Below are 21,818 nucleotides of genomic sequence, written 5' to 3' on the forward strand. Positions count from 1 at the left end.
AACTTGGTTCTGGAATCTCTGGAATGCGGAAATCCCTCCAACGCTCTCCTTTCCCCTCCCGCTTCTCCAAGGCTCTTGCCTCCTGGCGCGCTCCAATGGTCAGCGCTGATTTGGTCAGCTGGTCCATAGACTCCGCCCTGGGCGCCCGGGAAAGTTCGTCTTTCACCGCCGAAGAAAGCCCTTCTTCAAAGAGCATTTGAATGGGTTCCGCCGATAGGTCCCATCCCAATTTATGTATCAACATGGTAAACTCAGTCCAGTACTCACGAACCGATCGGCTCCCCTGTTTGCAAGCCATCAATTGTCTGCGCACCAGTCCCTGTTCAATCTCGCTGGAAAACATCAAATCCATGGCGCGAAAAAACTTCCTTGTGTCCTTCAGCATTTCACTATTCCCTGCCATCAGGGGTCTAACCCAGTCTCTCGCCCCTCCTTCGAGATGGCCAATCACAAACGCCACTCGCGATGCCTCGTCGGGAAAGTCGTTAAACTGCAGCTCGAGAGCATACTGCATCTCTGTCCTAAAGGCTTGATAGTTCCTGGGGTCCCCCCCAAACTTCTGCACCAATCCTGGCATCTTTCTTGCTAGTGGGGCGCCTTTTGTCTTATCTGCATCCTGTGCCCTCCTTTCCTCTAGCCTCGCCGTTTGCAGCGCTAGCTGGAGCTCCAACACCCTGTACCTTTCTTCCAGGCTTGGACCCTCTCCAGCTCCTCCTGCTCCCCCGGCTCCGGCTGGGTTGCTCATGATGCCTCTTTGCACAAGCTGCTTTCAGGGACTGTCCGATTGCTGTGATGGGATGGTGAGCTGCTTGTGCGTAAAATCCTAGTCCCTCAGAGTTTGGCTAAGTCCACAAACCTCTGTCTCTGACGGAGCTCCTTAAGCATGGCTCCATCAGTCGCTCGTTGAATCGGACAGTGGGCGTTTACGGAACTTCTTCCAGCATAAAAGCTCCTTAACGGAAACGCGTCTTCTGGACTCTCGGCGTGACAGTTTCCGGCGAGGAGTGGGTGTCCCTACAGGAGGTCTTGAAACCTCCCCACTGTTTTCGCTTGAAGTGTCTCTGAGCCCTCCCTCCGACTCACTTTCCCTTGGAACTCCACTTCTCCCCCTGCTGGTCCCCTCCTCAGCTGAATGGTCTCTCTCACCCTCTGTGAGCCCTTTCACCTCCTGCGTCTCAGATGGCAGTTCCCTGACACTGACATAGTAAAATAGTATACAACTGCACTTACTGCTAACTAATACAGTGGTACCTTGGTTCTTGAATATATTCTATTCCGGAAGACCGTTCGTGTTCTGAAACATTTGAAAACTGAGGTGCAAATAGCTATCTGTAAATTCAACTGAGAAAACTGAAAAACACAAAGCGGAAGCTGCTCGACTTCCGAGGAGCGTTTGAAAACAGAAGCATTTACTTCCGGCTTTTCAACGTTCGGGTTCTGAAACATTCATCAACAGAAATGTTTGAGAACCGAGGTACCACAGTAATATACAATCATAAACTCAAAAAAGCTTAATGATATATTTCATGGTGCTAAAAAAACCCTATTCCAACACTGGACAGATTCCATTTCATATGAAAAGAATTATCCAGAATCCTCCCACTTCGCCTCCATTAATTTAAGCAGTTCTGTAATTTTCCTTTTCCTTTTCTCATGTTGTCTACATCATTCCCATTAGCTGATCCATGCCCGGTGCTCTGAGTATAGTACTATCGGCCCTTATTCAACTGTAAATGTGCAGGTCTGTCAGATAAGTAATTAGGGATGGACAAATAGGTTGATTTTGGTTCTCTGTTTCTTAGATTCAGTTCTTACATTTCCACAGCAATTTGTGTGTGTGTGTGTGTGTGTGTGTGTGTGGTTGTTTTTTTTAAAAAAATCCTCCTGAGAATTCATCAGCATTTTAGTGCTAATTTCTCTCAACGCACAAAAATGCAGTTTTGACTACTATACAGACTTTTTCAATCAATTTCCCCTAATATTACTAAGCATCTTTGTGTGCCATTTTCACTAATATATGCATTTATATGCTTATTTTACTTTGCTATATGCATTTTTTTCATTGCATGGTTGGAGAACTGCACTGCAAAACTGAGAGAAGTGCAATTTGACGGATGGGTGTGTTTCTCCTCTATCTCTGGTAGTAATTATACCTATAAGTTATTTAACAGAAAGAAAGTATAGGGGGAAGGAACCCTCCTAAACAGCTGATATGGATGTGCACTTTCTTGTAGGGGCTATAAACTTCAAGCCCCAGTTCTTGCATCATGTTGCAGAAACCGTGTGTGCAGCATAAATTTGCATGTGCAAGTCTTTATCGGGGAACCTGTGGTTTTCAAGCTGTTACTACACTCAAATGCCCATCACCCTTCACCATGTTACCGAGGGAGCTTGAGTCCAACAATTTCTGAAGAGCCATTGGTTCCCCATCCCTGAGTTAGGGGGACCTTTCTTGGGTATATCTACATCTACATCCTAAGCTGGGCCATGATGATTATATTCCAGAAAAATACGTAACATTCCCTTAATACAAAACCACCCGTCTGTGAATTTGGCACCAGAAGCCTCCCCAATAAAATGTTTTTGGGGAGGGGGGGAGGTCACAGAGGCAGCCCTGGGCCAGTGGAGATGGTAAGAGGAGGAGACTGAGCACCAGAGAGGAGTTGCCAGCCATTGACACCATGCTGCTGCCTCATTTGGCTCCACACTCTAGCTCCCGGCATCCCTGTTTCACACATACATCATGTGTGCATCATCACCCCCTCAATCTTCTACTTAAGTTGGCACTTCTGGAGAGCCTAATCGTTCCATTTCAGTTTCTCTTAGTTTCCTGTTTTTCTGTTCATCAATTTCCATATCAGTTTGCAATATATATTTTTAACATAAAAGCATTTTAGTGTAATATACACACCTTTGTACACAATTTTCCTGAATATACACATTTTTGTGAGAAAATTTCCCTAATGAAATGCATTTTGGTATATTATTTTCATTAATATATGCAATATTATGCACACTTTCCCCAAATATACACTTTTTTTGTTGGAGAACTGCATCATAAAATCCGGAGAAGTGCATATTTTGAAAGCTAGCTGTGTTTTGCTTCATGTGTTGTTCCAGGAAGTATGAATTCCTCCCCATCCCTACTCAGTGGCAGAAAAGCTCCCCAGATCTGCAAATGAACAGCAGCTGTTGTCTCTAACTAAATTCAAATTTTATAACTGACAACAGGCCCCCTAGTGTCTATTTCTAAGATGATTACATTCAACTTTCCCTGCTACATCCCTCTCCTCATTTTTTTCCCTTGTTTGATCCCGTCCCCAATATTCTCAGGTCTCATCCAACATCTCACGATTGTTAATTTTTCAAAGTTGTTCGTATTTCCTCCTCTGTTCTCTTCAAGTCTGTTGCTTTGTTGGCCCAACATGAGGTTTTTATTTAATTGCCCAGTCTAGGCCAACAGAGAGCTAATGGAAGCCACTGATGCCAAGTAAATTGGAAATAACCCAAAGTAAATTGAGTTTGCTTCCATAATAACACACTGCCTCAATTTTGTTTTACAGATATATACACTTTTAGAATAAGTCTATTTCCTTGACTTCTTTTTCACTTTCCCCCTATAATTTATATAAAGATGACAAAATGACATTGTGACACCATTCTCTCAAAATTTTCAGGCAGGACTTCCGAATGGTATCTGATCTAACTTTTGACAGGTCTGAACAGATTATTAACAGAGATTGTGGATGGATATTTCCTTCTGGCTATAAAAACACAAATATCAATTGATTAAACCAGCTGCTGTTACAATTTTTAAGTTCTTTTTGAAAAAACAAACTTACCTTAAAATATGTAAGTTAAAGGTATCATGTTGTATAGCTTATTTTAGACATGTTTTAAGTATTCCTGACATCATATAGCATATATGTAGTACAACCCATTTTAATGTACTTTGCATGTTGTAATATTTTATTTGTATGGTTGTTGATTTAATTTTGTTCAGGTTTGTGACCACATAATAGATATGTTTAGACTTCTTTTCACCTTAATGAAAAGAAAATAATCTATAATAGAATATTCTTCCTACACTCTGATAGGCTAGACACTTGCTATTATCTAAAACAAAATGCATATGTGAGCACATTAATCTTTATTGCACTACCTAGGAAAAGGTCTACAATTAAACTTTTATTGTTATGCATGTTTTGATACTTATTTCAATTTGAATGTATTTATGAAAAAAAAGGTTTTTTCCCCTAGACATTGTTTTATTCTGTATTATTCTCTAAATAACTGCCCTATAGTAATTCATTCTTTGCTTTTATAGCTGTTACATACACACAGCTTCTACCTGCAAAGCTTTCAATCGTTTTGAAATATTTACACTATGCTATATTTCTTATTTAATAGCACTCTTTGCCAATTGCATCTGGAGTGTTTTACATTGAAATAATACAATGAAATAGATAAAACCACATCAAACAAAACTCCAGAAATAATTTTAAATGAGGGAGGTCATTGTAATTTATAAAATAACAGAGCATAACTGTGTGTATATATCAGCATTTCTGCTCATGGGGAGTGACACTCACTGTGCATGAACAAGGTCTACTAAGATAATAAAAAAGAAAATATTTCAAGAAGTAATGTAGCTTTTAGTCATGCAGTCCCTGGGTGCTTGTCCCAAGGGCCACAGGATAGTATCAGACCTCTCTTCCAATCTTCAGAAAGATTTTGGATCCAGTGTCCCTGCCAACACAGAACCCTCCGTAACCCTGGCAGCTCCAATGTTGGTATGGCCAGCAGTTCTCCAGATCTGACTCCAACTTTAAGCGAAAAGCAAATAGTAGCATTAAAGAGAAGCATGACCACTTTTATACTGGCAGAGCCTTATCTCTGGTTTTGGCAATATAAAATTAGTATATTGCTTTCAAATAAACAAATATTACTTTACTCTTAATAAACATTTTTTTTGTACCTGTGGTCTTGCAGGAAAATTTTGTTTTAGCGTCACATGGGCGTATGGTTCCATTACAGAACTTTTCGTCGCTGCCATCCTCACAGTCCTTTTCTCCATCACAGCGCCATAAGTCAGGAATACAGTTTCCATCCGGGTGGCACTGAAATTCTTTCCCATTACATCCTCCAAGAGAGGCTGTTTCTAAGATGATAATAATAATACAAATAGATGATCAAGATGACAAATGTCTCTGTGAGAAACCTGTTCTAACACAGACACTTCACTGGACATGCTATGCCAAATCTATATCTTTCTATCTATCTATCTATTTAATATACCGGTATATCAGCAACTCCTCTCTGATCCTACATATGCTTATGCAGGGCAGCTGAGCACAAGCAAAGAAAGAAGTAGATTCTCTTCCCCACTAGTGCATGAAATCTGCTCTATACATGATCAATGTCAGCAAATTGCATGTCGAGACCCCCAAACCACCCCCCTCCTCAATGAATGAGACACAAGTACACGGCTATTAGGTTAATATTATTGGGCAAAATTTGGTCACAACTTTATTGGTTACAGAATGTGAGCGGTATTGGTTTAGGCATTGGAGTTGACCCGACTATATCTGACTCCTGCCCGTCATGCAGGGAGTCCGGTAAGGGTCAACCACCGATAGGGGGAGCCCCGTTGATGCATACCAACTCGAGCTCCCCCTGGTGTTTCTGTCGGGGTCCTGGCATGGCCCTAGCCCAGCCCTGGACTTCAGACAAGATCCACACCCCTGGACTCTTTTAACGGAATACCCTTAAGCTTGGAGGGGCAGGGATGGCCACACCTCCCCTCCCCCAACATAAGATCAACCAATGCCTAACTTCCAAACCTTACAAAGTTGTGACGATTGCTACGAGGTAGGCAAAAACCAAATGGCCCATGCCAATCTGCCAAGTGGAAAAATTCCTACCAGACCCCTCAACGGCGACCAAGCGTGGTCCACAGCAAGGACAATGATGAAACCTGTAAATTAGGGAGGACGGGTGGGAATTTGAAGAAGCGAGCCAAGAGAAACTCTCCAGCTCGTGCCTTTGTCTAAATGGGGCCCAGCCATGCCTCCCCAGCAGGCAGATTGGCTGGCTGGGTGATGGCGTGGAATGGAGCCTCCAAGTGACACAGGACTCAGTCCCTGGTCCCCAGAAGGGAGTTGGTGGCCATGTGGTCCACCACAACTCCTCCCCACTGTTAAGTGGAATGGATTTCCCAATAGTCCACATGTCTCCATTAACTGCAAATAAACAAACACAACTGTATCTGCCTTTTGCTGGATACCGAGGTGAGATGCAAATGGGGGTTGTGCTACACCCCTCTCATTTCCTAAAGATCTCAGATTCAGTGAAGTGGGCTTTTTAAAAAAATTAGTTTCCCTTCAGTGGATTAGAATGAACTGTGAAAGCAATTTTGACTTCCTAGGGTTTTAGTGCCAAAATTCAGTGGAGCAGGACTACATGATTCAACCCATCCTGAGACCACAAGATACATGGATGATACATCCTGAGATACATGGATGTATAGCTAACCAGTGAGTAATAGAAAGATGGCGGGTGGGAGTACTCAAGCACCCTACACTATTCAGAGATCCAATACATTCTGAAGACCAAATAAGCAACTTGAGGCAAGTTGAAGGAACAACTTCTGGCTATATAATTATTATCATTCTTTTCTTAGAATGGGTTTACGTATTCTTCACCCCTCTTCTGTTGTTAGCCAGATTGTGTTCTCTGTGGGATTAACAAGAATGAGATGAAACAGGATGGGAGCTGCTGGTCAAGTATTATTTGCTTATACACCATTTATTCTGATTTCACCCCAGTTGTAAGGAGGGAGAGACTAGTAGATTGACGGGACCTTCACCTCCCACTACTCTGAACCATGTCTCATACTTCTGCCACAAAGAAGTGTATTTTAATTAAGTTCATTCTTGCTCTACCTTCCTCTGTGATAGTCACAATCCTATGCTTTCTTTAAACTTGGAGACATCCTTTTCAGTTACTAATTTTCTTTACGCAGTCTATTGATGCTGAGAAGATCAGAAAACTGTTGCACTGATGCAACTTGTTTCTTTATTTTACTCAAAGACTGAAAGAACTTCAAGGATACCTATGGTTGTTTTACAAAAATGTTTGTACCATAAATTTAGCTTTTGCAAGGTTTGCCAGTGTAATTGCTCCTAGTTCTCTTTGAAGTTTTATACTGCTATTTTGTGATGTTACTTTGAGGCAATTTCAAGCAACCCTTGCTCAAAGTCATCACATCATTGAGTTTCAAAGCAAGGAGAAATCTGTGCTTGTGGCTTCACAGTGAAGTGTCCTTAGCACTACATACATCATATTCCACAACACGGAATTCAAATGTTTATATTCATCCTTACTTTTCAAGCATAAAGAATGTATGCTGCTACCCTGAGAAAAAAGCTAATTATGAGGATATTTGCTGAAATTATAATGAAACTGACTAGTTTCTATCATATAATGATATTTGGGTTTACAGGCATCTAAAACTTAAGTGTGTATGTGTTGCTTATTTCCAAACTTTCCAGCACATAATAATATTCCAGTGACCAGTCATTCATAGTCATGGATTTATGTGGGACTTACAAGTGGTAAACTGCATGCAGAACTGCACTTGGCAAAGACATCCAAGCACATCTTACAGCCTATTTGTAATTAAGTCACTCAATTTTCTCTTAACTCAGCAGTCTCCAACAGCAGCCAACTTTCCTGCTGTTGACAGAATGCCCTGTTTGGAACCTGGTGACACCAATCAAGAGCAGTCACTTTTCTTTTTGGGAAGGCAGCTTCCGAAGCAGCTTGAGTTAGTGGTGCATTATGCAGACTTCCCTGCTGCCTTGCCTTTCCCCTCCTCATAAGTAGAATGACTCAGCTGTCAGAAGGTCAGGTAAGCTCTGTCACTCCACCTTACTACCTGCCAAAGATGCAGAGCCAAGTGTCCTACTATCTACAAACTCAGACAATTGCTCTCTAGTTTTTTTCACCAGGAAATCTTCCTTCCTTTGTTTTTCTGAGGCTGCAGCTAGATTTGGATGCCCGAACTCTTCAGTCTTTGTTGTTCTTTGCTTAGGAGTGCCCCTGTTGGCCTCCACTTTGCCCATGGCTTCCCCTTTCATAAATATGTTAAACACTGCACCTTTTCCCTGAACATTTGCCCACTTTCCAAAAGGCATTTACTATTCCTGATCAACTTCTTGAAGCATTAGGTTGCTTGCTTGCTTGTGCCCTCATGTCCCAGTAAATCCTTGTCATGGTCACTGAATGAGAATTTCATTTTGCTTTGGATTTATGCTGCTACAGAGGATCCCCACTTTCACTCTTTTGTCACAGGTTTCCAGCAGATCATAAAAGGAGTCAGATTTCAGCACCTTCCCCACCACACCACTTGATACTGAAGCATCACTGTGCAAGTATTATTTGATCTGTACTGCATCATTTATCTCACTCCTCACTTCTGGGACAAGCCTTCAGTAATTTGTCTTACGATCTGCCTTAAAAAAGAAAAAGTTTATCCAAAAAACCCTCTCCCTTTGTTACTCCTGCTTGGGTATCTCAGGAGACCCCCCTGCTACCTAGAACAAAGCTCCCAACATTACCCACATAACATAAAAGTTTTATGTTACGTGTAACATAAAAGTTTCTGGGCCAGTTCTGCCAGATGAACATCAGCTTCCCCTTCAGCAGATCAGAGTCAGGGCTACAAAGAGAAATGATTTTCTTAGCACCAGATTAATTTACTCCACTTGTTTAATAAGGGCTTATTCATAGAATGAACATAGGAAGTGTGGGAACAATATACCTTTTGAACAGAGCACAGGCAACTTTTACACTGTTTATGAAGCTTTGCCTAAATGTTGTGGAGCAGAGATGCTTAAAATGAGCGTCTTCTTCAGTTTGACACTATTCATCTACAGTCCACTCGGGGAGGCTGTTTTCCATATCCCAGCAACACCTGAGGTGCAATTGGTAGGGATATTTGAAAATACCTGATCTGTTGTGGCACTCACAATCTGAACTGCCCTGCTATGAGATTTATTTAGCCTTGTCCCTGATGATATTCTATGCCCCGCTGAGAGCAGTCTAATTTCAGTGGATCTTTCGCCTGACCATTGATTGCAATGATTGTTCTTGGCACTCATCTTGGGAGAGGGGGAAATGAACCTTCTCAAACACTGAAGTTACAGGACTACACTGACTGGCTCTGGCTTTTGGCTCTGGCTGCATGTTTGGCAATCATGTGAAGTGCCCCTATGCACACACCAAGTTATGAGCAAATGACTCCTCCATGCAAGGGAAACTCCTGGACCAATCAGGAACACTACTTTATTATTTTATTTTTATCTTGCTTTTCAGACAATTATTGTCTTCCAATTGCATGCACCATTTTAAAAAAGAATGAGAAGCCCTGCCACAAACTAAGTATGTGTAAGAAGTCCCGTTGGAGCAGGCCAAAGACCACCTAATCCGGCATTCTGATCTCACAGTGACCAAGAAGATGCCTTGGGGAAGTGCACAAGTAGGGTGGCTTTTGTAAATTAAAAAGAGAAAATGAGATACGGAGATCCTGTCTTACAAGCTTAAAGGACAATACACTTCAGGGTGAAATGGGGAGGAGAAACAGAGATGCCCTTCAGATGTTGGCGGGCTCCAGCTCCTGTCAGCCACAGCCACTGGCCAACAGGCAGGGTTCATGGGAGTTGTAGTCCAATAATTTGGGGGATCTGGAGGGCCACAGATTCCCAATCTCTGTTTTAGCAATTCAATGTGAAATGGAAAGGACGGAATTTACATTTTTAGTTATTAATAATCAATTAAAATGAAATAAATGGAGTCTACTCAACAGCGCCTCAGGATTTTCTTCAGCCAGCACCTACTTGGGTTTCTAGTCTTTCCCCAGTATGCATTACATCTTTCCTATACTTAAAAGAGCAACATAATTCAGTGCAAACAGAAATGTCTGTATAAAGGGCAAACAGGATTTTATAAAAAGCTGCAAACCAGATTTTAAGTATAGTATTTAAAATCACATTCTCACAGACAGCTTGGCCTCAAGCTAAAATGTAGCCTGTGGGTAAGCACAATTATTTATAAATAATTCATGTTGCTTTTAATGCTTAAATATTAATTCTTTTGTGCTAAAAGCATCAGGATAAGGGAAATCCGTGAGGATAAGTTGTGATTTTTTAAATGAAGATTTTAATTTGTGTATGCATATGCATGTATTTGTCCCTCAAAGCCTGCCTGGTTCTCCAGCACCTCATACACTGAAAGCATAAAGGGGGAGGGAAATGATCCGTGCTTCTGGAGCAGGGCAGTTCAACCTCTCAGACCAAATGGGCTGCAAGAGTTCTTTGACACAGAGCCCATGGGCCACACAATTAATTAAATTTCTGTATCTTAAATAAGAAGTCATTGCAAAGCATACTTCTCAGAAACATCATTTCTGTCAATGGCCTTGATAGTTTGGCTTGTACAACATTGCTGTTTACCATACACAAATTCAATCCAAGCAGATGAAACCCGAGAGCACAGAATGAAGGAAGTTGTAAATTCATTCCCTCATATGAGCTTGCATTCTTTGAATGGATTTTTACAGATCATCTTAGATAGTAACATAATACAATATATATTATTTATATAGTGCCCTTCAGTCCTGAAAGGGGTCTAAAAGACACTTAATTACCATAAACATAACCTCAATACAGTGAAAACTGAAAGCACTGGAAATATATAAACAATTACTTTAAAGATAGCAAATAATAATAATAATAATAATATGCATTTAGAAATTAGATTATAAACCACTGAAGAATAAAGATGTTTTAGTTGCCACTTAAAAACTACAAATGATCAAAGAGGGGGCCAGCCAATTTTCTCTAGAGAGAGTTACAGCTGCTGTGCTACAACCGAAAAAGCATGGTCATAATGAAAATGCTCCCATGCTTAGCACGTGGTATATTATATTTTGACTTTTTTCTAATGGAAGTCCAGAACATTTACTAAGCTTTGTTAGCAATCCTTCAGATGTTCTAAGTTGTGTACATCTCTTATTTTATACATTTATACAGGCTCAAGTTTAAAGTTCTTCAATACCAAATGCTATATATGCATTGATTCAGTTTAGCAGTACATTCTCATCCATGTCTACTTGGAGATGGGGGAGAGAATTATATAAAATGCCAACCTTCCTTGGTGCAATTTGGTTTGTTTTCATCACTGAAGTCTCCACAGTCGTTGTCCCCATCACAAGCCCAATGACCTGGAATGCATCTGCCATTGGAACATCTGAACTGATTGTCAAAGCATGAATGAGCACAGTTCAGTTCATCACTGCCATCCCCACAGTCATCATCTGTAAAAATGTGTAAATATTTTTACTCATGACTTAAAGTAGTCTTGCGAGCTATAAGCAGAAAATAGAATTTAGGATGGGTTCTCACTTCAGTTTAACCAGGCTAAAATTCATATTATTTTCTCCTTTTCAAATCAAAGTTCATACACACTTAACAAGCTAATAATAGTGTACATTTAAGTGAATAAAAAATCCTCACCTTTAAACAATGCAACTAATACTACAGATAGTACACATATACATGTGTATGCACTTGACTCACATAACCATTTTCTTTATCATGAGACAAGAATATATGGACTGTGAATGTGTGTGTGTGTGTGTACTGTCATGTAATACATTCCCTATGTAATGGGGGCCATGTGCATTTGATGCCTCCCAACATGTAGAAGATCCTCACTTTAGGAAGTACTGAAAAAAAGCCCAAGTGAATCAGAACAAGAGGCTTATATATAAACCACAACACTTGAACAATCTGAGAAAATTTCCAGAGTAAGGACGTTTCTACCCCTTCCAAATGAGACTCTGCCCTCCATATAGAGAATAATTACTTCTTTACAATGCAGACTTTCAGGGAACTGCCATCGGCTCAGAGGCGAGAAATAGAAGGGCAGTTGTGTTACAGGGAGTCTCCGAAAATCTTGCGAAGCAGTTCCTCTTCCGGCGAGGAGGAAAGCCCCACCTCCAGTGGAGAGGAGGTGCTAGGACCAGAGGATGCTGGTGGGACCCTTAACACCGCTTCTGGCCAAGCCGGACAGGAGGGAAACACGCCCTTGCCATTGCCCATCCTGTGCAGTAGTCTGAGGCACAGAGAGGGGAGGAAAGGGTGGGGGGTAATGAAACTCTTATGTTGGGGGAGGTCTAAAAAAAGGCAACTCCCGGATTCTGCTAGCAATTGAGACAGACATGAGCTTCGGGGCTCTTCACTGTAAATAGTTTGCACCAAAATAAAGCCTGTAAAACACAGGTTGGAGTCCTGCCTGGTTGCAACCGCAACAGCACCTAACACAGACAAAGAGAAGGAAGGATAATTTTGTGGTATTGTTTCATTAAATATGATGTTTCAGTAACTATTCAAATAACTGGATGCTCATGTCCTGTAGCAAAATGTGCTCTTGGTACACTAAAGCATTTACCGTATGTTAAAAACATACATATGGTAAAAAAAACCTGAATTATTGGTTCTTACCAGCATCACACTGCCACTTGCTACTAATGCATCTTCCATTTTTGCATATAAAATGAGCTAATGGGTCACAAGTAGGGAACTCTGTAAAGAGAAAAGTTTAACATGAAATGACAAAATGAATATACCAGTTTGACTCTTCCTTCACCAATGCAGGGATGGAAAATAAAAGTGTTATTACATTAGTAATTTTGATGACTGATTCACGAGAAAATAATGTATATCTATAAATCTGTGCCATCTTTTAAATGCCTTCTGAAAATGCTTCCATTCCACCAGGCCTACACAGGCAATGAAGAATACATCTTTCCATAATGGTTTATTGATATTTGTCTTTAACATTTTAATATGTTTTTAATTGTATGTTTTATGTATAATTGCTGTAAATTTCTTTTTTCTTTTGATGATATTGTGGTATATAAATATATACCACACTCTTCCCTGAGGTTTCTAGCAACTGGTATTCAGAAGCAAACTGTGTCCAACAGTGGAGATTTAACATAGCCATCCAGGTTAGCAGCCTTAGTGTTTAGTACACAGATAAACCTATAAAATAAAACATTTATGGACAGTCCCCACATATTTCCTGCCGCCAAAGACATCTGAATGTATTAAACACACTAGGATTATGACCAGCTCTTCTGATAGTCGTACCTGATTTATGTCAGAACATAAATTAAATTAGCTCCCAACTTGGGTATACACCCTGAGAGATGTTTATACAGAAATCACAAGTTTGGTATTTTTTCTCGGAGTCCTTTTAAAAAATTATTTACTGTACTAGCATTTATTTATGGAGCTATTGAACATATTTGCTAAAGCATTATTATTCCAGCTGAGAAGATTTCAATGCAAGTTGGAAGCTAGATAGAGACAGGACAAAGGTGAATCAATGTAAGACACTGTATTCACCTTTACTGCATTATACATAGCATATCTTGCTTCTGCAGACAAGGTTGGAATATATTATGGCTAAAGCAGAATCAACACACAGTGTAAAGCTAGAGAAGCACCCACCCAAAAAGTAAACATACAGTGGTACCTCTGGTTACGTACTTAATTCGTTCTGGAGGTCCGTTCTTAACCTGAAACTGTTCTTAACCTGAAGCACCACTTTAGCTAATGGGGCCTCCTGCTGCCGCTGCACCGCAGGAGCCTGATTTCTGTTCTTATCCTGAAGCAAAGTTCTTAACCTGAAGCACTATTTCTGGGTTAGCGGAGTCTGTAACCTGAAGCGTATGTAACCTGAAGCGTATGTAACCCGAGGTACCACTGTATTTTGTTACACTTGCTCTCCTTAACAATTTCATCAAATAGATGACGCCTAAATCTGAATTGATATGACAGCTTTCTTTATTTCAAACTTGGCTTCAAATGAAAACCAACGCAACTGAGAACATTGAGCTGAAAACTACCCTAACAAGAAGACCGTTGCTTGCCTAACAGTTGTGATATAATAATTTGTGCATGCTATAAGAATTGCTGGTGATGTTGATAGAGATCAATGTACCTCTGTTTTCGTTGCCTTGTGCAGCTACTTTCATAGCTTTGAATTTAAATGGCTTATATTGTAATATTTTGATATTGATGTATATTCTATAAATATCTAAGTGATTTGGATTAACCAGTGAAATGTTTGTTAACTAAATGAGGATTTTTGTGTGTGAAAGAGATAATGTTGTTCATACGTCTAAGGAAAATTTAATTTGAATGTCTATTAGCCTGCAGTCTCTTAGAAAAAACAAAACCTTTCAGCATTATTTCTCATACACAACATGAAGGAGGAGGGGGAGGAAGCTTGTGAGGTCTCAGCTAAAGGCAGTTCTGCTATTACAATACCCAACAGTATGCAGAAGAATATTGTTTTAAATCCTATGCTCCACAGGGCTCAGTACAAGGATAGTATGGCAAAATCAGCATCTCAGAAAAGCAGACTATGAAAGTACAGGACAATATGAGCAGTATTTCCTTTGTTAACTTAGCTTTAATTGAAAAAGGAAATGCTGAGTAAACAAGTGCTCAGTGTCAATTATTCTTGGAAACTCATTGAAGGTCTGTTGAAAAACTCACACAATATTCTAATGTGTTTATGGTAAGCAGAATTAACACATGGCTCTTTTTCATATTATCTAATTTAAGATCAAGATACTAAGGATGTCTTAGTCATCCTTTGTATACGGGTGTTAAAGATAAGAAACTGGTTTCATATTTAGTCAAACTTAAACTAAAAATGCTTGTTTTCGAGAAAGCACCACAGGCAAATTTTTCTCCCCCACCTCACCTATAATATAGCTAACTTTTACATACAACTTGATGTAAAGTTGTGCCTAAGTTGCAGGGGCGGCACATCCCCTTCCCTGCCTTGCTGCTCCCACCACTGCCATACCTGTTGTCACTGCTGCTTCTCCACCTGCCCTGCCACTTCCACAATTTTCGGTGAGAACTTGCATGATTTGAGCTGATACCAGAGGCAGCAGAGAACCTGCAGGTCTGCATTGTGGGGCTTCAGCCATCTTAGTTTGCTTAGATGGCTGAAGCTAGGAAGCAGGAGATGCCTGGTTCAAAACCTGTATCATCCATACATTGAATGGACAACCACAGCAAACCATATTCCCTTGGCCTTGGCCCATCTTATTCAATGTCAACAAGATCACTGGCCTTCTTTGCAGAGTTGTTGTAATGATGAATGTGATAATGTGTGCAGGAATGTCTTGCCGGCTGGGCTGCAGCTGCAGTAATAGCATTCCAGCTGCAGCAATGCTGCTGCTATTAGGGAAAGTGAGGCAGTGGCAAGGTCAGGGCTGCACAGATGCCCCAATGGAGCAAATATGGCACTTCCACTTGAGCATCCATACAGTCCCACTACTGCCTTGCCAGACGGCTATTATTGTGGTTCCACCCCACTGGACAAGCTGCTACTGGATACAGTGGTACCTCGCAAGACGAATGCCTCGGAAGACGAAAAACTCGCAAGACGAAAGAGTTTTTCGTTTTTTGAGTTGCTTCGCAAGACGAATTTCCCTATGGGCTTGCTTTGCAAGACGAAAACGTCTTGCGAGTTTGTTTCCTTTTTCTTAAAACCACTTGAAGAGGTGCAGTTGCGACTTGACCGTGCTTCGCAAGACGAAAAACTCGCAAGACAAAAAGACTCGCGGAACGAATTAATTACGTCTTGCGAGGTACCACTGTATGTGCAGTGCTTTGAATATTCAAAGAACAAAGTGGTAAGGTATAACATAAGAACTAAGGGATACTTGACCTCAAACCATTGCTGTGCCCTGAAAAACTGTTGTTGTGGTGGCTATCATATATAGAATTGTTGTGAAGTCACTAAACATGCACATTTCTCCCAGTGGTATGCTCAGATCAAGAATGTTCACACCAGGACATATTCTTCTCAAACATCTACCTTCCTTTAATTCTGTACACAGGAAGCTGCCTCAGACAATTGGTCTTTCTAGCCTGCTCTGTCTGGCAGTGGCTCTCCAGGCTTTTGAAGAGCTGTTCTTCCCCCAGTCTAACCTGGGGATCAAACCTCGGGCCTTTCATGCAAAAGCATGCGCTCAATGATAGCTACAGCCCCTCTCTATGTAAGGCCTTTGTGGAGGTTGTATCAAGTTATATCATTCACATATCTTGAATTGAGGTTTATAGGTATCTTACCGCGGGAGTGAAAATGTGTCTATAGATGTAACAATATTAGGGATAAAAGTACACTATTTATTATATGTTCACCCAAGTGAATTTTTCAAATCAAGCATTTTGCACTACCTGAATAAAGCACCTCAAGATCCTTTGACAGAGTTATTATTAGATATGCATAATATTATTACAATATTATTATTATATATTACTTATAGAGCAGTGTCATTTACCACAGCTGCCAATAAATTAATGTGCACACATTTTAATGCATTTTGTTAAAGATTTTAACTGATTTTAATCATCATGCTAACAATTCTAACTTGTATGCACAGTAAACAAAGTGTATATAAAGTTTACTCACGATAAATTTCTATGCATACTGTCAAGGTACCTTTTTAAACAACAACAACCACCACCAAACAAAAAGCCACTAGTTTTATGCCAGCAGCAAAAACAGTCTCTATTGTGTATGTCGTAGAAGAGGACAAAGGAAGAAAGAGAGGACTGAGAAGAAGGAAAGATGACAGACGAGGATTCTAACAAGTTGAGCAGCAGAACAGTGAGTGCATTTATCATAAAAATAAACAAATAAAGTCCTAAATAAAGAGTGAGGGCATGGGTGGGGGGAAATAGATTGCTGTGATGGTCCAAGAAAGCAGCATTATTTATTTAACCTTTTATTTTTTTATTTTTTTTTACCACACTCTTCACCTGTAGAGGTTACCAGAGCTGCTAGCAAATCAACAAAAAAAACAAGGCAGTCCTCACACCTTTCAGGTTTACAATCTGAAAGTCGTGACATAAAAGGGAAACAGAAATTATAGGAGATAGGATGAAAATCACAAATCAGTTTGGAAGCAACTCAGGGAGAGCAAAGGGAGCTGGACTCACATGAAGTTCCCCACTAACTTGGTAGTGCAGTCCTATGTGTTTTATTCAGAAAAAGTCATCCTAGATAGCAGTCCCTCAGGGACAACCTTCCAGGGGTCAAGTGGCAGTGGTGTGTCAGTCCAAAGCCCAAGTGTGTTGAGAAGGTGGGTAATGCTATGGATGTGACTCTTCCCTTCTGCACTGTAGGCTGCATTCTACCCACACAAAGTCCAGAGATTTCTACATGGACACATATCTGTGCATCCCTCTCCAAACAAGCAAGATGAATTATCATAGTCCAAGAACAAATCTCAGCAAGACAAAATGTCTTCATGAGGGCATGGTGCAGGGCCAGTGTAGACTGTGACACAGGGAAAGGGGTGTGGCCTGAGGAGAGGGTGAGCCCAGGGAGAATCCAGAGGGCTGGAATGAGAGGTCTAGAGGGTCATATAGGACCCCAGGCCTCAAGTTCTATGCTCTGTGACACTTACTTCCAGCTCGGTCTTATCCAACTGCTGGGCATAGTGAAGCACCTACCTCAGGAAGCTGATGTGGAGTGTCATGAAAGAACAGCAAATTGTGAGTTATTTGTTATTATTGAATTACATTTTGTTTCCATGTGACTTCTGTTTTGTCTGAAATGCCAGTATAAGTTGGCAGCCATAGATACTCAACATCTTGGCTATTATTATTATTATTATTATTATTATTATTATTATTATTATACCACGCCCATCTGGCTGAGTTTCCCCAGCCACTCTGGGAAAGGATGCAGCATTTGCTATAATGTCTCAGGCTGAAACACATCTTGGCCCGGGCTGACTGCAAGGAAATGTACATAATTTTGCAGTCTTGGGGACTCAAGCTTGCCCGCAACATACAAAGCCTGTTGAGCTTAATCTATGCTTGATAAGTCTATAATTTGCATTCAGAGAAAGGAAGTAATTCAACGTTGGTGAAAAGCTACTTAATTTTGAATAGTAGTATAGCAGCCACAGTAGGGTTTATTTGATGCATCTATATCTATCTCTATCTCTCTATTATCTATTATCTATGGTAGAGATCACAGGTTAGCCTCAAAATGCTCAAAAGGTGTTTAAGAGTCAACCAATGCACACCAGTTGTCTAAATGACAGTGCTGCCTCAGCAAAGGCATACATAGGAAAGAGGCATACATAGGAAAGAGCCTATCTCAAGTCTCTGTCTGGCTTTCTGTGGTGACCCATAGAAGAGACTCCTGTGAAGAAGGAGAAGAGTTTGGATTTGAAATCCCGCTTTATCACTACCCGAATGAGTCTCAAAGAGGCTAACATTCTCCTTTCCCTTCCTCCCCCACAACAAACATTCTGTGAGGTGAGTGGGGCTTGGAGACTTCAGAGAAGTGTGACTAGCCCAAGGTCACCCAGCAGCTGCATGTGGAGGAGCAGAGACGCGAACCCGGTTCCCCAGATTATGAGACTACCACTCTTAACCACTATACCACACTGGCTCTGTCAGAACAACAGCACAAGAGCTTATAGTAAAAGTAAATAAAGTCCTTTTTTTTTTACCATACTCTTCACCTGTAGAGGTTACCAGAGCTGCTAGCAAATCAATAAAAAAAAAACCCAAGGCAGTCACCACAGGGAAACATAGAGCAACTTTAATGTAATTCTAAAAAGACTTACTGCTTGATTTGTATATATATCGGTTTAATTTTTTACTTCCTCTATTAATCCCTGCCCAGGTTTTATCAGTACAAATTAGTGGTTGAAACTATTTACCACACACTATAAATGTGAATGTAAAAAATATTCATATCAAAATAACAAATAATTGCTGCTGTTTGCCATTACTTCATGTGTGCGCAATGCTCTTTATTTATTTTTTTACTGCTTCTGAGAAGTGCAGTTTGTCAGAATAAAGGTAGGGCTGTTTTTCACATGTTCAAAAGAACTCATCATTTTTCATTGAAAGTGATGGAATAAAGTGCTAATGAAACTTGTAACCTTGCCAGCATAATGAAAGAAAGGGAAAAGCCTCCGTTTGATAAAATCATTAGTGATCTCTCTGCAATGACCTCTATGCATAATGTGGAGTTTTTGGGGAGAGAGGGTGCATTTTTGTCTTGTTTAATCAGGGGAAGTCAGGCTACAGTATTAAACATTGATCACCAGACATTCATTATTGGACTAATGCCTTTCTGTTTCAAGCTGAAATACTAAGCACTCTGGGGAGCATGTCCCTTTTGACTCATTTCCTTCTGGGTAAACATTATTTATCTGAAGCATCTTTACATTCATAGGATGGCTCTTGAACTCTGTGAACAGAACAGATCATAAGAACCCAGGAGAACCATGAAGGCAAACCTTCCTCCCCTCACACAGACATTCACACCCAACATATGTGCCAGCAATGGCACAGCAGCTCCTTCAGTTCTGCTACTATGGTACTGGCTCAGAACCACTGTAATATATAGAAGGAATTTATTCTGTGACATTGGTCATGAGAGGGGTAAAGAGGTGAGACAATGCATTAACCCCTATGGATGGAAATCAATGTAAGGCTGGGGGAGGGGGAAGTATGCAGGGAGACCCTTCCGCCCTAAGGAGTTGGTGTGCCTGCTTTCTGTCAAAATATGTATTTCATCCCAAACCCTTCCCTGCTGAATTCCCGATAGCATTACCAAATCAGCAAAGAACAGTGAAAACAACAACATGCAGAAATCTTCCCATCACTGAAATATCTCATGCTTTATACAGGAAGCGTGGAAGACTTTTCAGATGACAAAGGGAACTGTTTTGTGCATCCTTTTTCATGAAAGGGAAGGCTTGAGCAACAAATGGGAAGCCATAACATATGTCTTATTTCCAAAAAGGTTATTAATTAACTCACCACAAGATGCCATTTCATCCGATCCATCACCACAGTCATCTTCCCGATCACAAAGCCATGAACTTGGAATGCATCGTCCGTTACCACAAGAAAACTGGTCAGCTTGACATGTTCTTGCTTGAGAGAGAAATTGGCATTGAAATAATAAAGTATTAATTACTTCGCTTGACTATAATATAGCTCAACTATAGTCTAGTTGAATCATACGTACTTACTATATATCAATTTCATGCACAACCGTACTTTTATAGTAGCATCATACTTTAATTGAGCCATTGAGCTTCTAATGCAAACTTATTTTAGCAAGCTGTCAAAAACCACTGTCAAAATTAAAGCAAATAAACCGCTTAAAACATATTTAACTTTTTTTAAAAAGGGAAAAAGCTTCCTGATATTCATGATATGGCCTTAGGAAGAGAAAAAAGGATGAGAAATAAAACAAAAAACCTCACAATAATCACAACACACACACACAATTAAAAATAATAATATAAATAATGTAAAAAAACCAACACTATATTCAAAGATAATTCAAGTATGGCTACATTAAATGCCTATTTATGTTCTGAACTCTCATGTGCATCAGTGAAATCACTCAAAACGGGGAGTCGCCTGTCAGCTCAACAAAGCTCCACAGATGAGTGGCAAAGAAGCTTTCCTGCTTGGCAGCTGAGCTGGTCAAGGGAGCCCCGCTGACCCTCTGGCTCACGCAAGCTGGAGAGGCAGTGAATTTGCACAGCTGATGTGCAGGGAAGCTTCTACGCCATGTGTCAGCTGAGCTGGTCAACCAAGCCTGGTTCCCCCTCTGGCTCACATAAGCTGGAGGCGCAGCAGGGCTTTCTGACTAACAGCTGATGCACGGGAAAGCGCAGCAGCAGCCTCTTTCTCATTCATCACCTGTTAGCTGGGAGGCTCAGCAAAGCCCTGCTGTGCCCCTGGATCACAAGGAAATATGATGTCCCCTTTGGGGGTCTGTGGAGGGTCTCCTCGTGAGCCAGAGGCACAGTGAGGCTTTGCCGAGGCTCACCAGGTCTCTCCCCCCAGAGAGCTGCGTGTATGCATGGTTGCATGTGAATATATGTAAATGGAGGGATGCTGGTATATATAAATACATAAATAATTATAATTGCAGGATGCAGGGTGAAAAATAACCTTACATGCTGTCTGTCAGTGCATCCTGCTTAATTTCAACTCCAACAAAATGTTTAAGAGGAACAAGTTTCTACTTTCAAAACAGCATAATGCTCTGATGGTCAAGTAAAGCCATATGGATAGATTAACTGCCAAATCACTTTGGAACAGCCAGGCACAAATAATAAGTAAAATGTCATTGGCATTCCAAACCTACTGCCATCAAAATCTCAATTCATTTAAATCTGCAGTAATCAGATAATCAGTAAGAGTTTGGTTCAGTGCAATTTTCCGCCCAGAGAATTTATTCAATGTAGGATTAAGATAAAACTTAGTCACCTCAGGAAGAAAGTTGTGGCTTCCCTCCCTCCTTTTTACCTGCACAAGTTTCATTTGATTCATCTTCACCACTGCCACAATCATTTGCTCCATCACAAAGCCACCTCTTGGGGATGCAACGGTTATTGTGGCACTTAAACTGATTGTCAAGACAGCTGTGATTGACTGGGAGAAAGAAATACTACATTTTATCTTAAGTATGTAACCAGACACAGTACTGCTGAAACACTGATAATATGGCTTATATTACATTGCATTTGGTGCAAAAAGGGTGAGAGGCATATAGTGTAACGCTATACATGTCTACCCAGAACTAAGTCCTATCAAGTTAAATGATTGCAAGCTGTTGTTTTATCTTTGTTCAATAAAATTTTTCCCCAAAATTAGTTCAATGGG

The 21,818-nt window shown here is 40.6% G+C and overlaps 1 protein-coding gene across 7 annotated transcripts in view; it reads right to left on the reverse strand.

Moving 5' to 3' along the window:
- The window catches only part of LRP1B (LDL receptor related protein 1B), a 748,913-nt gene that overhangs the window by 169,730 nt on the left and 557,365 nt on the right, over positions 1-21,818 (reverse strand). For all 7 annotated transcript variants that reach the window (XM_053405851.1, XM_053405869.1, XM_053405860.1 and 4 more), the window contains 5 exons: positions 21,462-21,587; positions 19,953-20,069; positions 12,567-12,647; positions 11,210-11,377; positions 4,979-5,161 (listed from right to left, as the gene is read on the reverse strand). In XM_053405851.1, coding sequence (XP_053261826.1) covers positions 4,979-5,161; positions 11,210-11,377; positions 12,567-12,647; positions 19,953-20,069; positions 21,462-21,587 — 675 coding nt within the window. The remainder of the gene's footprint in view (positions 1-4,978; positions 5,162-11,209; positions 11,378-12,566; positions 12,648-19,952; positions 20,070-21,461; positions 21,588-21,818) is intronic.

This window comes from Podarcis raffonei, chromosome 1, assembly GCF_027172205.1.
Source record: "Podarcis raffonei isolate rPodRaf1 chromosome 1, rPodRaf1.pri, whole genome shotgun sequence".
Classification (NCBI taxonomy): domain Eukaryota; kingdom Metazoa; phylum Chordata; class Lepidosauria; order Squamata; family Lacertidae; genus Podarcis; species Podarcis raffonei.